Raw genomic sequence first — 15310 nt, forward strand, 5'->3', positions numbered from 1 at the left:
CCGGCCCGCTCTCCACCGGGGCCTCCTGGACACGGGAAGGGTGGCCTTGGGCTGGGCCCCTGCCCTCAGACTCACCTTCCTGCCCCTGTTTCCTGTTCTACCAATAACAGCACCCAATTCCCGTGAGGAGGGTGAGAAAGCAGCGCAGGCGCGCGAGGCCGAGGCCGTGGCACCGCGACCGCCACGCCCGTCTCCCAGCACCAGTGCCCAGCACCCGCCCTGCAGCACAAGCCTTACTTTCTGCGATGTGGGGTATTGTGTGGAAGCTGAGCGCCACGGACATGTGCCTCCTCCACACGGGGTTTCCCTGCAGCACAACCAAGCCTGTGACCACATCTCCCGAGACCACGGACATGGGTTCGTCCATCATAAACAGCACCTGCTTCCAGTGGGTGGTTCTGCAAGACACGGGGCACGCATCACCTCTGTGGGGTGGACCCCCAGGCTCCCCCGTGGGGCAGATGCACCAGGCCCACGGCGAGGCCTCTGTGGGCGCCAGGGACTGGGCCGCAGCCCAGTGAGCACACGGCTCTAGGTGCTCCCAGGCCCCCGCACCCTGGCACGGGCGTCTACCGCATCCCTGCCCGGTCCCTAGGCTGCCAACGCCGAGTTCTAGTTTCCGCAGTGCAGGAAGGCCACTGCCCCTGGGAGTCGGGCTGGAGGGGGTGTGGCAAGTGTGACATCTGGGACAAACCGTCACGTTCCGCGCTCTCTGGGTTCTGCAGGCCCTGAGGACACGGCTCCACGGCCTCACGTCCCTCCGACCCCAGCCGCTGTGAGGGCCCCTGTCCCCACGTCCCAGAGCGCTGCCCGGGCTCGGCACCTGCCTGCCCCACCCCACCGTGTGCGGGCGCTCGACTGCCCGGGGCCTGAGTTCCCGCCCTCGACGGGCGACAGCTCGCATCTGTGCGCCGGGACCGGGAAGGGCAGCAGGAGGCCTGGCCCCGCCACCTCCACGGACGCTCCGGCCAACAGCCTGGCTCCTGTGGTGCGGACGGATGCGAGGCCCTGAGGACCCCCACTGCGGCCAGTGTTGACCCAAGCAGCGCGGCTGCCCGCCCCGGCCCGGGCACCTACCGCGCAGGCCCACGGAGGCCCCACGAAGGCAGCGCTGCACCGGGCTGCTGGGTCCAGCTCCGAGGCAGACCGCAGCGCCCAGCGCGCCTGAGCAGCGTGCAGCGTCAAAATGCTACTGCACAGAAGTGTCCCAGGGGCGGCTGGGGGCTCAGTCCGGGGAGCGTCTGCCTTTGGCTCAGGGATGACCCCGGGGCCTGGGATCGAGTCCCGCATCGGGCTCCCTGCTCAGCAGGGCGTCTGCCTCTCCCTTCCCCGCCCCGCCCTCTGCTCATGTGCTCTCTCGCCCACTCTCTCCCTCAAATAAAATCTTTAAAAAAAATTTGTCTCAAGAAACACTGACCTTCCTCAAGAAAGTCTTGGGGAGTTAAAAGCCCCTACAATTCCGTGGGTTGTGCTTGTATTAGACCATGGGAAGCTGAAGCAGCATCCAGGGCAACTGAGGCAGGCAGTGTGCTCCGCCCGTTCATGCAGGGGTCAGAGGACAAGCAGGGCAGCCCAGGGCAGGGGCGGGTGGGGCACGGTCCCGGTCCCCCGCCCACCGCCCACACACGCCACTGCCTCCCCGACGGCAATGCGGCAGGGGACCTGCACCTGCTCCTCCCGGGGCAGCGGAGCCCCTGCGGGTGCTGCACACTCACGGGTGAAACGGGCCTGTGCTCGGCACCAGCTGCGGCTCGTCCTCCTCCAGGCTCTGGAACCGGACACTGAACCAGGCCGTGAATCCATGCAGCGTGCCGGCCTTCCTGATCTCAAAGTGCAGCTCGCCTTTCACGGTCTGTTCAGGCAAACGATAAGGAAGGGACGCGGCTCCCGTGAGCGCGTGACAGCAGGCGGCGAGGGCTCCGGGGCAGGAACTAGCAGCTGTCCCCGCCAGCCCCGCTCAGATGCCGCTGCACTGCCCGGCCCCACGTCTAGTCCAGTAACTGTGGATGCAACTTGCTAGTGTCGCCAAACACCGCAAACCTGCTCCTCGGGAAAGAACTACTAAAGCTGGCAGCACAAATTCACATGCTGCAGATAATCAGAAAAGGTTTCAAAAAAAAAAAAAGAAAGAAAGAAAGAAAGAAAAGGTTTCAAGCAACGTGGGCCTCACTTGCCTCATTTTCTGGCCCCATATTTGAGTGGAATCCTATTTCTTCTCAATTCTTGGCATAAAGAACCAGGCCTCTCTATACTGCGAAACTAAGTGCAGAGCCAACAGCTTAGCTCCCGGCTGAGCTCCAGGGGGTTCCAGGGACCTGCTCCCAAGCTCTGCACCTCCGAGCACACCCTTAAAATGAGACCCTCCTGAATGCACACGCGCCACCTCGTGGCAACAGGGGGAATGTAAGAGTGAGAATTAAGAATTTTGTCATCCATGGTAGCACAACTTAGAAAAAAAATTTTTAACTTGAAATCCTTGAAGAAACTAGATATAATTTATTAGAATCTCAAGATGCTGAAAATATTAAACATAAATATAAAAATGACTGATTATGTTAAAGAGGTCTGTGAAAAAATAATGTAAAAATACAAAATCAGAGCATAAAAAAGACAAGACTCGGGGAAAATCAAAGGCAAGGTTCCTCAATCTGTTTATTCGCACAGAGTCTGGTACGTGCGCCGCCCACTTAGCCTCCGGGGCTCTCACCTCCAGGTCAGCGATCTGCACGGTTCTCGTGTCCAGCTGCAGGATGGTGCATGGTTCAGACAGTCTTCTGGCTTCAAAATGTGGTTGTACTTGGGCTTCGAAAAAAACTCCTTAATCACTAAAGATCTAGGGAAAAAGTAGGAGTTGCTCAGAGGCGTGAACCAACAGCTCAGGTTCTGACACACAGACTCGCTTTGTCTCCAGCGTGAGCAGGAATTCCACGCCACCGTGTGCAGCACGAGGGCCCCAAGGCAGGGCCGGGGGTCCCTGGGGCGGCCCGCTGAGCGTGCGCCATGTGCGAGCACACCTATGCCCTCCTCGTGGGGCCTGAACACACCAACACCCTTCCCACGCAGGCTGCCCGGCCCACCCCACCGCCGTGGCTCCGGTCACCGCGGCCCCCTCCCGACACGTGGACAGGAGGTCCATGGGAGCCGAGCGCCGGGTCACCGCGTAGACACTTGGTTGTCTCATGGCACAAGCAGGGTGAGGACGGTGAGATGTGCACACATGGCCCTGTCTAGGTGGCTCCGTAAGAAATGCTCTGAAGTGGCAGGACTACGGGCCACGGGCCGATCGGGGCAGCCCTCACCCTGCGCCGGGTGTCCTGCCGCCGTCACCTGCACTGCCCGGCACTGCCCCTGGGTGCAGACGGGTGGGGTGGCTGTGGGGCCAGGGCCTCAGGGCTCTGCGTCTCTTGCCTTCCAGGGACAAGGAGCTGCCCGGCCCCAGCCCTCGCGAGGCCAAGGTGAGAGCCCGTCCTAGGCCCCGGGCAGGACGTGGGGGGAGCTGGGGCCAGCTGTCTGCACCCCGTCCCCCAGGACATCCCCGGGCGTCTCCCCAGTCCCCCGTCCCAGCGGTGCATGGGCTGCCAGGAATGCACCCCAGACCCGGAGCCGTGGTCCGCGGGGGGCCCTGTGCCTTCCTGGCTCCTCCGGGTCCCGCGGGGGACTGGACGTGGCCCGAGCACCCACCTCCCAGGCTGGAGCCTCACCTGCGGCCCCCGCTTGTCCTCTTCCAGAAACTCCGCCAGGAGACCTGGCGCGCAGACAAATGGATAAAAATGCTCAAGCGATGGCACCACTACCTCCCCAGCGAGAAGGTGGGGCGCTGGGTGCCCCCGAGGGCTCTCCGTCCTGACGGGGCTGGGGGGCCGCCCTCAGTGTCCTCCTGCCCTGTCTTCGGGGGAGCCCCCTGCCTGGGGAGAGTCTGCTGGGAGCCCGAGCCTCCCCAGGCCCCGGGTCGGCGGTGGGGGAGTGTCAGGTCGGGGCCACGGTCCCTGCTCCTCGTGGGGGATGGGGCCCAGCTCCAGGGAGACCCAGCCTCCCGCAGACACCCTGGAGCCAAAGCTGGAAACTTCTAGATGCCTCGCGCTCCCTGGGCTCCAAGGGGCCGCCCTGGGCCCCTCTCACCAGCACTGCCTTCCTCCCCGCAGCTGCGATGCTGAGTCTACAAGGGGGTCCCACCCCAGGTGCGGGGACAGGTGTGGCTGCGATTGCTGAACATCGACCAGGTTAGGGCCAGGAATGCCAGGAAATACCAGGTGGGGCCCGTCCACTCCCCGTGGACCCTCGGTCCCCTCCCTGCCCAGGGCTGACCCTCCATGTCCCCTCCCCACCGGGCTGAACTCCCGCGTCCCCTCCCCACCTGGGCTGATCCTCCATGTCCCCTCCCTGTCCAGGGCTGACCCCCTGTCCCCTCCCCTCCAGGCTGAACCCCCATGTCTCCTCCCCACCCGGGCTGAACCCCCGTGTCCCCTCCCCACCCGGGCTGACCCCCCATGTCTCCTCCCCACCCGGGTTGATCCTCCATGTCCCCTCCCTGTCCAGGGCTGACCCTCAGTCCCCTCCCTGCCCACGACAGCTGGGCACAGGCCCTCACGCAGGCCCCGCGGGCACGGTGGGCACTCCCGCCATCCCCGGCCCCCCAGGGGAAGGGTGGAGCTTCCTGCAGGACACACTGCCATGGTGGCCCCAGGGCTCCCTGCCCAGGACGGCAGCTGTTGACAGGTCGGGGTTTGTGTCCCTGACGCCGGCTCCTCCTCCCAGGGTCTCCCTGCAGGAAATGAAGGAGGAGGCCCTGGTTTCCTCCCGGGACATCATGCAGATTGACCTGGACGTCAATGGGACGTTCCGCAGTCACACCATGTTCTGGGAGGGCTACGGGGTCGGGTGAGGCTGCTGGGCCTGCGGGGTTTGGGGGCCCGGGAGAGGCCCGGGGGCTTCTGTGCAAGGGACACGGGGTCTCCGAGGCCGGGGGGAGCAACGGCAGCAAACAACACACTGCCACATGGTAGGGTGCTCGGGATGACCCCCGTGCCCCCACCCCCAGGGTCTCGGGGATGGGGAGGCCCCGTCCTGGGGTCACCGTCTGAGCTGAACCCCAAGGGGGTGAGGGGCAGACCCATGAAGAGCAGGGGGCCGGGGTGGGGGCGTGGGGGGCAGGAAGGGGACCTGGGGGCCAGGGTGCATGGCCGCGGCTGGACCGGGACACATGGACCCGACGAGGGTCGGACAGGTCAGGGTGACACCCACCCTCGGTGCATGTACTTCTGAATTCTGGGCATTTTATTTTAGACAATTTGCAGTTGGTGAGCACACATAGCATGACGACCCCCAGATGCCGCCCCGGTCCAGGCAGGCCCTGCGCTGAGCACACGGGGCCCCAGGGGCAGGGGCAGGGGTCACAGCAAACCCCAGACTGGGGTCGCCTTTATCTGTAGACGTCTCCATGTGCACCTTAGAGAAGGGGGTGCCCTGTGTCTGCAGCCCCCCACCCCATCCCCCTCAACCAACGCCCCCACGCCATCCCCCTACATCACCCCCCACACCATCCCCCACACCTCCAGACCCCCACCCCTACACTATCGGTCCCGCCCCCCCCCCCAACAAGGACGCGGTGCAGCTGCCCCCTGTGGGACATGCTCAGCCTCCCCGGCCACCTTGGGGTTCTCTGGACAGCCTGCTCCCGTCAGAAGCCCGGGTGTCCCGTAGAGTCCCCAGGGGCTGCGGGGAGGTGGGGAAGGCAAGGAGCCCCCGACAGGGGGGTGCCGGTGGGTGGACCAGAGGGTGAAGCTACCTCTGTGCGCAGCGGGCAGGGTGTGTGGGAGCCCGGGACCCCAGGGGTGACCTGCAGGGGCGCCAGGGGCGGGGCTAGGGGGCTACCAGGCAAGGGTAGCTGGGCTTCCCAGGGGGCCGCTCAGACCGTCTCCCCACGAGAACTCGGTGCTCCTCCCTGCAGGGAACCTGCTGCCCCCTGGGGCCCCCGTGGCCCTCAGAGCGCGGCGGGGTCAGGCTGACCTGTGACCCCCGCCCAGGGGGAGCCGGCCTCCAGCACCCCGGCCCGGGGGCCGCGGAGCCGGGGTGCAGACTCAGGCCGCCGTGCGGGGGGCATCCGGCGGCTCCTGGCAGCGCTGAGGGGCCGCACCCCGTACCCCCCGTGCTCAGATAGTGACCCCAGGGGTTCGCAGCCTGTATCCGGGTCACACCTGCACGACGTTCCCTGCTCTCCTCACAGTGGCTCAGACCTGGAGCCCCGAGATGCTCTGGGATGTGTGGGCCCGGGGTCCCCCCCACAGAGTCCAGCCCAGGGACACCTGGGAAGGCGTGGGGGTGTGCTCAGGGCCACAGATGCCCCGGCTGCGTGGGCTCGGGGCAGGGGCCACGTGGGGCTGGTGGTGTTCCCGGGACACGGGGCCAGGCCAGGCCAGGGCAGGGGAGGAGAGGCGTCAGGGGCTGTGGGGACCGGGGCAGGGGGAGCGCTGGCTCCCAGGGGACGTGCGGGGGGGCCGCTCCAGGGCTGGAGGGGGCGCTGGCGGTGCTCGGGGAATCCAGAGCTGCACACCCCATGGCGGGAGCCGCTCGGAGGCGTCGGACACCCCAGGGTACACTTAACCCCCAGCACGCTGCACGTGTGAGGTCACCGCCTGTCCCCGTGCACAGACCTGACCCCAGAGATCGGCCTCTGCGGAGGGGCCCTGCGGGCCGCGGGGCCTGCGGGGCGGGTGTCGGCACCTCGGTGGTCTTGCTGGCCGGGGGCTGACTGAGCAGAGCCCCCCGCTGTCCCCCCTCCTAGGCAGCGAGCCCTGTTCCTCGTGCTGGCGGCCTACTCGGTGTACGACACCGTGAGTGTCCCTGCCCCCTGCCCCGCGGGCGGCCTTGTCCTGAGTGCTGGTGACCAGCGGGACTCACAGTCAGGGCCCCAGCTCCACGGCCCCGAGATGCCGGGGAGGGTCTCTCTCCTCCGGGACGGGCAGGGGGCGGGGTGCAGACCTCCCAGGGGAGGCAGGGCCTGCGTGCCCGAGGGCCGGGGCTGCCCGGGGCCCCCGCGTGCACCGCGGCCGTCCTAGAGCTCGGGTCTGGACCCCGACAGACGGCACTACTGACGAGAACCCGGGCAGGGAAGCCTCCCACTCCCCTGAAGGGCACGAGGCCGAGGCGCCCACGAGGCCACCCCCTTCCACGGCGCATCCCAGAAGGGTCCCCGAGGACCCCAGCTCACACACTCCCCGGCTCTGCGGGGTGTCCTGGTCCAGCTCCCCTCGTGGGACATGACAGGGGCCACAGTCAGGCCCCCACCTGCCCTCCGGGGGGTCTCCACCCTGGCGGGTCCCCTGCAGCCTGGCACAGCTCACGGAGGCCCCTCCTGCTGGTCTGAGGATGGGGGCCCTGGCACGGTGGGCACAGGGCTCGGTAGCGGGGCCCGGGGTGCTGGCGCCCGAGCTGGTCCGGGTGACCCTCACCTGCCCCCCACCCTCTGGGAGCCCCCTCCGGGTGCCCGGGCTGTGAGGGAGCCGGGGGGAGCCTGACGCCCGCGGGGAGGGCTCAGAGGGGGCCTCGGGGGGCACGCCCTCCGTGGGGCTCTGGCTCTTGCAGGAGGTGGGCTACTGCCAGGGCATGAGCGAGATCGCGGCCATCCTCATGTTCCTGCCCGAGGAGGACGCCTTCTGGGCGCTGGCCCAGCTGATGACCGACGACAGGCACGCCATGCACGGTAGGGGCCCGCTGGGCCGCCGGGCGGGAGGGCAGTCAGGAGGGCCTCCCTGCAGGCTGCTGCACCGGGGGACAGGCGGGGACCCCCCAGCCCGACCCCCATGGTCAAGGGCCCCGCCTCCCCGGAGGCCTTGGGGTCCCGGAGCCACGGCCACCTGCCCCACCGTCTGCAGGCCTTGCACTCCCGCTACTCCCCCAGCCTCCCGCCCGGCTGCCTGCTTGCCCCCCAGGCCCCCCTGCCAGCCCACAGCCACACGGGGCCCAGGGGGCAGCGTCTCCCCCTCCCGGGGGCCCCCAGCCTCACTCCCAAGCCCCACAGAGGGCCGTGCACACCCATCACCCTCCCCGTGGCCTGCACCTGCTGCCCCTCGGGGCTGGGGACCCGCCTGTCCCCGCGGCGGCCCCTGCAGGAGAGAGGGTGCTGGGTCAGCCGGGCCTGGTCCTCAGCCCCAGCCCACGCCCCGCGGGGTCTCTGTGAGGACGAGGGTCCCCGGGCCCCACGCCCCCAGCCTGGGAGGCAGCCCTGCCCTCTGGGAAGAGCGGGTCCAGTCAGGGCTCCGAGGGCGGTGGGCACACGGGGGTCAGGGCGTGGGGGGGGGCCCTGCCCCGACACCCCCCACCCCGCCTGGTGCAGGAGGAGGCCCTGACCGTGGGGGCCTGGGGCCTTCTCAGGCTTCTTCGTCCCGGGCTTCCCGAAGCTCCTCAGGTTCCAGGCTCATCACGAGCGCATCCTCCAAAGAGCTCTCCCCGACCTGAGGAAGCACATGGCGAGTGGGAGCTCCTGAGGCTCCATCCCCGGGGCCTGGGGCGGGGAGTGGGAGGCACGGCCCTCCCTCCGAGCTGCCCAGAGTTGGGGTCACGTTCCTCCCCCTGGGGCCCGGGGGCGCTCGGGGGCTGGGCTGGGCCATGGGGAGCGTGTCCACCTGACTCCAGGGGCCGCGGCGTGGGGCCTGAGCACCTCCTGCCCTCCCGCCAGGACGAGGAGCAGATGTCCACCGGCATCTATACCCCAAAGTGGTTCCTGCAGTGCTTCCTCGGCCGGGTGAGGACCCCCGGGACCCCTGCTCCCGGACCTGCCCCCTGTCCCCGGGGAGGACCCAGCTCAGTCCTACCCTCCAGACGAGCCAGGCCCGACCCCGGGGCCCTGAGGCTGAGGCTTGCAGCCCAGCCCATCCTGGAGAAGCCCAGAGGGTCCCTGGACGAGGTTCCGGGGGGCAGGCCGTCTCTGTCTCAGCTCCCCCGGGGAAGGCCGGGTCAGCCCGGAGTGTGGACGGGCCCTCGGCCCATCGGGCGGCCAGCCTGGGGTCCTCTCGAGGTGTGGTGTCGTCAAGTGCGGGCAGAGTCTGTGCCCCCAGGGGTGCGGGAGGTGCTGGCCGGGGTCGGAACCTGGAGCGGCCGGGAGCCCTGATCTCCCTGGGAGGAGGGCACGCACGGGGGGGCTGTGGGGCCTTGTCGGAGGCAGCGGGGGGCAGATGGCAGGCCTAGCCTAGCCCCAGCTGAGCCCTCCAGGGGCCCTGCTCAGGCCGCTCCTCCCACCCCACTGTCCCCTAGACCCCCTTCTCGCTCACCCTGAAGCTGTGGGATGCCTACGTACTCGATGGGGAGAGGGTGCTCACGGCCATGGCCTACACCATCCTCAAGGTGCACAGGAGTAAGTGAGCCCCTGGGAGCCCAGGTGTGCCGAGGGGGGCAGGGGCGGTGACCCTGTGCTCTGAGCAGCACCCAGACCTGGGGCGGGGGGAAGGCGGGGCAGGCGGGTGCAGCGGGGCTCCCTGAAAGGAGCAGCAGGCAGGGGCCACCCCGGCCAGCGCACTGCCCACGGCGCTCCTGGGCACAGCGGGACCCCAGCCGCTGGCCTGGGGGCACCGGGGGCCCCAGGGCAGGGCCCTCTGGGTCTGACTCTCGCCCACCGCCCAGAGCGCCTCCTGAAGCTGCCCCTGGAAGGGCTCCGGGAGGACGAACCTGGGCCCTGGGCCCAGGAGGACGAACCGGTGCTCAGAAAACCTTCGGGCCTCCATGACCCAGCTCCGGAGGATGCGGTGCAACCTGCCCCCCCCCACCCCCCCGCCCAGGTGGGCTCAGGGCCCCGGCCCCTCCCGACTCAGCCTGCTGGGGCTGCCCACAGGGGACAGAGCCCCCGGGGCCCCCGTCCTCATCTCTGGGGCTCTCCTCTTCTGCTCTAGCCTCGGGGACCCCAGGCCAGGGCTGGGCAGGCGGGCACCCACTGCAGGGCCCGGGCACCAGTGTGGGGGGCTGAGCGCAGGGTCAGGCCGGGGGGCCACACGGGAGCCGTGAGGACCCCCGGGGCCCCCAGCAGGGGACACACAGCCTGCTGGAGACGCTGACCCCGTCGGCCACTTTCCAGCGGGACCTGAGGAGTTCCCCACGAGGCCCCTGGGCCTGGAGCGGGTGTCCCCGGCGCCCGGGCCTCTCCTCCCTTCTCCGGCCTCTGAGCCACCGCCCAGGGTGGAGGAGCCGGCCTCCCCGGGCCCAGCCACCCAGCCTGAGCCGCCCGGACCCCCTCCCGGCCAGGCCATCGTCCAACTTCCCCCCCCCAGCAATGGAACTCCCTCCCCACCCTCCCAGTGCAACAAGATGGTGTAGGCAGGTGGCCCCCAGACATGGTGGGCTTCAAGACAAAAAACAGGGTCCCTTTCCATTCGGCACCTGCCTGGGCCACCCCAGAGGCCCCGCAACGGACAAGGCCCTGGAGCACCCCCGGGACTCCCATCATGGGGTCCTCCCAGCCCCCTAGGCACGACCTGTCGGGCCCAGGACACCCTTTCTGCCCCGCGGCCACTGCAGCTCGTGCCCCTCGCTGGGCAGTGACGGGCACAGCCAGGGCAGAGCCAGGGTGGCGCTGAGCCCGCTGCCCTGAGGCCCCGCACAGGCCCGGGACCCTCTGCCCTCCGCGTCCACGGGGCAGCTCGATGCTTGCGGGCCTCGGGGGCAGAGCGTGGCGGTGAGGGAGGGGGCCCGGAGGCTCTGACCCGCTGTCACCGTGCCCAGCCTTGTCTCGCTGTCCCTCCAGGAGGGTGGCACCCCCCACACAGGACACCAGCCCCTGACCCAGAGGGACCTGGGCTGGCCTGGCCCCGGGCTCTGTGGGGGCAGGGGTGACTTGAGTCCGCCCCCCCCCCCCCCCCCCCCCCCACCCAGCACTAATGGGATCCAGCGCCCCGAGGCCCTGGCCAGGCCTGCATTCTGGCCCCAGGCTGAGCGAGCCCTCTCACAGCCGGATGTGGCCTCCTGGGCCCTGGGCGTGCCCCACAGATCCAGGTCGCTGACCTAGGGCAGCCCCGGGGATCCCGGGACACCCCAAGGCAGGGCAGCAGGGGCAGGCCTGTGGGCCCCACCCGCACCCACACCAGGAGGCAGGCTCCTCCACATGCTGGGGCTCCAGCAGTCAGCCACCCGGCCCTAGGGGGCCCGAGGCCGGGGTCCAGCTGCCCTGCGGAGACCCAGCACAGGAGCCCATGGGCCGCAGGTCCACGTCAGCCCTGCTGTCCCCAGAACCGCCTCTCAATGCCCCAACCTCAGGACACGTGCCCCCACCCGGAGTCGAGTCCGCACAGGCTCCCAGGTGGGGGACTCCGGCACCCGCACCCCTGTGGGATTCCCGCTTTCCTCTAAGGACAGGAAGGTCTCCCAGGGGAAGGCGCACACCCTCGGCTCTGATCCCGTTTGCTGTTGCAAGTTCAATAAAGTGTTGTTGTGTGAAAATGCATGACCGGCTCATTTCTGCATCTCCCGGAGCTCTGTGCACGGGGTGCGGAGACACCCCCAGAGAGGAGGAGGGGGCACCGCCCAGGCCCTAACCAGCCCCTGCAGGGGTGCCGCCAGGCACACACAGCTGACGTCCCCACGTGCCTTCCAGGGGCGGCCAGACACCAGGGTCAGGACCCCACGGACTATACTGCGACTCAGCCTGTGCCCGCGGCCAGGACGGGCCTGGGACAGAGTGACAGCTGGGGAGCCTCAGGTCACCAGGGTCTGTGCTAAGCGCCCTGGGAGGTCTGTGCCCCCTCTGTCCAGGGGGCCTGGGCTGCCCGGGCTCCGGGGCGCTTCCTCCCTGGGGCACAGAGGGCCCGCGGGGCAGTCAGCGTGGCCCCAGACTGGACGTCAGGACAGCAGGCCCTTGCAGCTCTCACACCTGGGCCTCGTGCGGGCTCAGCGTGCACACCTGGTGCTGCTGGATCTCTCGCACCAGAGTGTGGAGGGCACCCAGCACGCCCTAGAGAGTAGGGACTGTGTGAGTGTGGGGCTCGGCCTGGGGGCAGGCAACGCAGGGGACCGAGGGACCCCAGCCCCGTCCCCACCCAGACTCCCACACACAGGCAGCCCCAGGGCTCCCCCCATGGGCAGCCGGCTCCTCAGGAGCTCCCCCCAGGGCGGCCCCGAGGTCTGGATCCTGGCTGGAGAGGCATCGGGGAGAAGAGAAGCGGCCGGCGCTTGGCAGGGACCCACTGCCACCCACGGGAATGTGGCCGAGCCGGACCTTCCAGCTCAGCTGACCCTCCGGCGGGACGGCACGGCACGAGGGAGCCCGGGTCGGCCAGGAGAACCCAGCTAGCCGCCCAGCGCCAGCACCAGAAATGATGGTGTTTCAACCGTTTCGGCGTCAGGACGACGCGGCCCGAGGATCAGATCGTGGCACGGCCACAGGCACACACACACCCCTAACCCAACAAACATCGGAATCCTCCGATTGTTGTCAGACAGCAGCCAGATGGTTACAGACACGACGCTGGGGTCCCCGGTAGGACACACGGAGGACGCTACAAACCACGGCTGCAGAGGTGCTGGAGGCCCGGGGATGTGCCTGTGGGTGCCGATGGGGAGCGCAGGGTGGCGGGAAGCACCTACAGAGGGGGGGCCCCTCCTGGGAAAGGACGTTGGGTCCCCGCGAAGGCTCCGGATGCTGACATCTGTCCTCCTCTCCTTCAGCTTCTGGTTTCCCCCCTATTTTGTTCTTCCTGATTCTCCTTCAGCCTCCACCCTGCATCCGAGCCACTGACCACACGGGCTTCTTTACGACATCGGGTCCCAAAAGGAGGCCGAGCTCTGGCTCCTGGGATCGGGAAGGACCATTGCCGAGGTTTATGCTGATCCCCCAAGCTCGTGCCTTCCTGGCTCTTCTCTCCTGCAGAACGAGGGGAGGCACGGGCCTTACAGGGAAGGAAGCCCACTCCCACTCGGGCGGGACCGTCCCTCGTGGAGGACGTCATCTGGGCCCAGGAGTGCAAGCGGGGTGATCAAGAACAGGTCACAGGTTAGACGTAGTCCGCTTTGAGGTTTGTCCTGAAGCGAGCACTCACCTTCGATGTCATGCTTTATTAGTTCATCCATCTATTATTTGTTAAAGATATTATTTTTATGTCCTCTCTACACCCAACATGGAGTTCAAACTCACAGTCCTGAGATCAAGGTCCCCCGACCAGGCTGGCAGGCACCCCAGGGCCATGTTTCTCATCTCTTTGCTGGCTTGCCTATCTCTGCACCCAACTGAGACATCGAGTCCATGACAGGGGAGCTTTAGCTACCTCCAAACCTAGAACGTTCTTGCTGTATCCCCATCCTAGAACGACCTTCGTCATTGAATAGCAATTTAAATAAATCGGCAGCCAAATGACTCCTGGTCAAGGAAATGGCCAACTTGTCACGTGTGTGGGCCCCGCTCCCTGGGCTCCCGGGGAGGCTCTGCTTTCTTTAACATCGATCGAGGTCCCAATGACTCCACTGCACCTCGACGCGGGGGCTCAGTTTCTGCCCTGACACAGGCAGCACGTCGGCTTCAATTACTACCTATCAATCAATCAAAGGGAGCCTGGCCGCTCGGTGTGGTTCGTAAGAACACGTGACTCTTGTTCTTGGGGCATAGAGTTCAAGCCCCATGTGGGTGTAGAGATTGCAGAAATATAAAATCTTAAAAAGAAAATCAATCAGTCGGTCTGGGGGAGACACAGCCCCGGATCCCACAGGGGCAGGGAGCCGGCTGACGGGTCTACGCACAGTATTAGAAGCAGCAGAGCACAAAGTCAGAACTTCCAGAAGTCTGCTAGAGTGGGGGACACGCCGGCCTTGACGGTGCTCGGGAGGTGAAGTGGGGGGCGGCCCCTGGAGCGACAGGGTGGGCTCAGGGTCCCCGGGGTCCCAAGGACGGTGGCGCCAACGGTCCCCAGGCCCAGGAGCGGGGACCCCGGCCGAGAGCCGCGGGACTAGGGCCAGCTGTCTGCCCTGTGTGGCCACAAACTGCAAACCCCTGTGCAGTCACGGGGCCACGTCCCTGGGCCGGGCCAGCAAAGGCCAGAAGTGGGAGGAGACCCTCTGGGCAGGAGGAGCAGGGGTCTCCCCAAGGGCAGCCCCTAAAACTTGGAGGTTTGAAACTCAGTCACTTGTCCGAGATCAAAAAACAAACAGAAGCTGGGCCGAGGGCAGGGTGAACGCAGGGTCTGCAGAAGTGGCGGAGGCCCAGGGCCGGGGGGCTCCACTGCGGAGGCCCCTGCAGACCGGGGGGCGGGATGCTCAGCCCCAGGCCCAGGGGACCCGGCGCCCCTGCCGCATCCCGCCCTCAGCGCCGAGGCTCGGGGGCAGCACAGCGCCGCCCGCGGGAGGCCAGACCCCGCCTCTGACCCGCAGGTGCATCGCCCCAGAGGCAGGTGCATCGCCCTAGAGGCAGGTGCATCGCCCCTGAGGCAGGTGCGCACCTGACCTCAGCGCCGCGGCCCCGCCCTCAGACCCCGCCCCGACCCCTCGCTGCTGCCAGGTGGACAGATCACAGAGGCCGCAGAGCTCCAGCTCCGCGGGGAGAGCGGGGTCGAGCTTCCTCTATACTTTGTGCTTGCTTTATTTTCATTTCTTCTTTTTTATTAATTGCTTGATTTTAATTTTATGTATATACCTTATATATTACTTTTGTTTACTTTGATTGTACGTTGATTTTCTTTCTTATTTTGGAATTTAGATTCTTTTAACAAGCAGGCCAAAACACACACAGGATCTAGTGGGGTTTTTTTTGGGGGGGGGAGGGGGCGGTTGCTGTTGTTGTTATTGTTGTTTTTCTTATTTTTTTCTTTTTCTTCCTTCTTTTTGGATAAAATAATGAGATGGAGAAATTCACCTCCAAAAAAACCTCCTGGTACTCACAGCTAGGAAGTTCATCAATACACATATATGTTGTCTGACTGGAGTTTAAAACAATGATTATAAAGACAGCAGCTGGGCTGGGAAAAGAGCACAGAAGAAAACTCGAGAATCCCTTACTGTAGAAATAAAATAACTAAAATCTAGTCAGGCCAACGTTAAAAATGCTTTAACTGAGATGCAGTCCCAAGTGGAAGCCTTAAAAACAAGAAAGGTTACGGACCACAGAGGCAGACTTAGGGAACTCAGCCACTTATTAAAACAATAACATCCATATCATAGAATACTCAGAAGATGAAGAGAGAGAAAAAGGGGCAGAAGTTTTACTTGAACAAATTATGTAAACTTCTCTAACCCGAGGAAGGACACAGACACTGAAACCGAGAGCACAGAGAACTCCCACTAAATTCAACAGAAGCCAACCATCGCCAAGGCACATCGTAGTCAAATTCACAAAATACAGACAAGG

General features: G+C 66.1%; 1 protein-coding gene and 1 long non-coding RNA gene across 4 annotated transcripts in view; both read right to left on the reverse strand.

The window, feature by feature from the left end:
• Positions 1-266: 266 nt before the first annotated feature.
• On the reverse strand, positions 267-2924 carry LOC119864092. Its single transcript, XR_005372879.1, has 3 exons — positions 2708-2924; positions 1716-1852; positions 267-398 (listed from the first exon to the last, which is right to left on the reverse strand). It is a non-coding gene; the product is annotated as an uncharacterized LOC119864092 (long non-coding RNA).
• A 9490-nt stretch (positions 2925-12414) lies between these two features.
• The window catches only part of SUN3 (Sad1 and UNC84 domain containing 3), a 36347-nt gene continuing 33451 nt past the window's right edge, over positions 12415-15310 (reverse strand). The window contains exon 9 of one of the 3 annotated variants that reach the window (XM_038562542.1): positions 12415-12926. In XM_038562542.1, coding sequence (XP_038418470.1) covers positions 12642-12926 — 285 coding nt within the window. In that variant the 3' untranslated portion in view covers positions 12415-12641. The remainder of the gene's footprint in view (positions 12927-15310) is intronic. The other 2 variants (XM_038562539.1, XM_038562540.1) reach the window with 2 other exon arrangements.

The sequence above is a fragment of the Canis lupus genome, chromosome 18, assembly GCF_011100685.1.
Source record: "Canis lupus familiaris isolate Mischka breed German Shepherd chromosome 18, alternate assembly UU_Cfam_GSD_1.0, whole genome shotgun sequence".
In the NCBI taxonomy this organism is placed as follows: domain Eukaryota; kingdom Metazoa; phylum Chordata; class Mammalia; order Carnivora; family Canidae; genus Canis; species Canis lupus.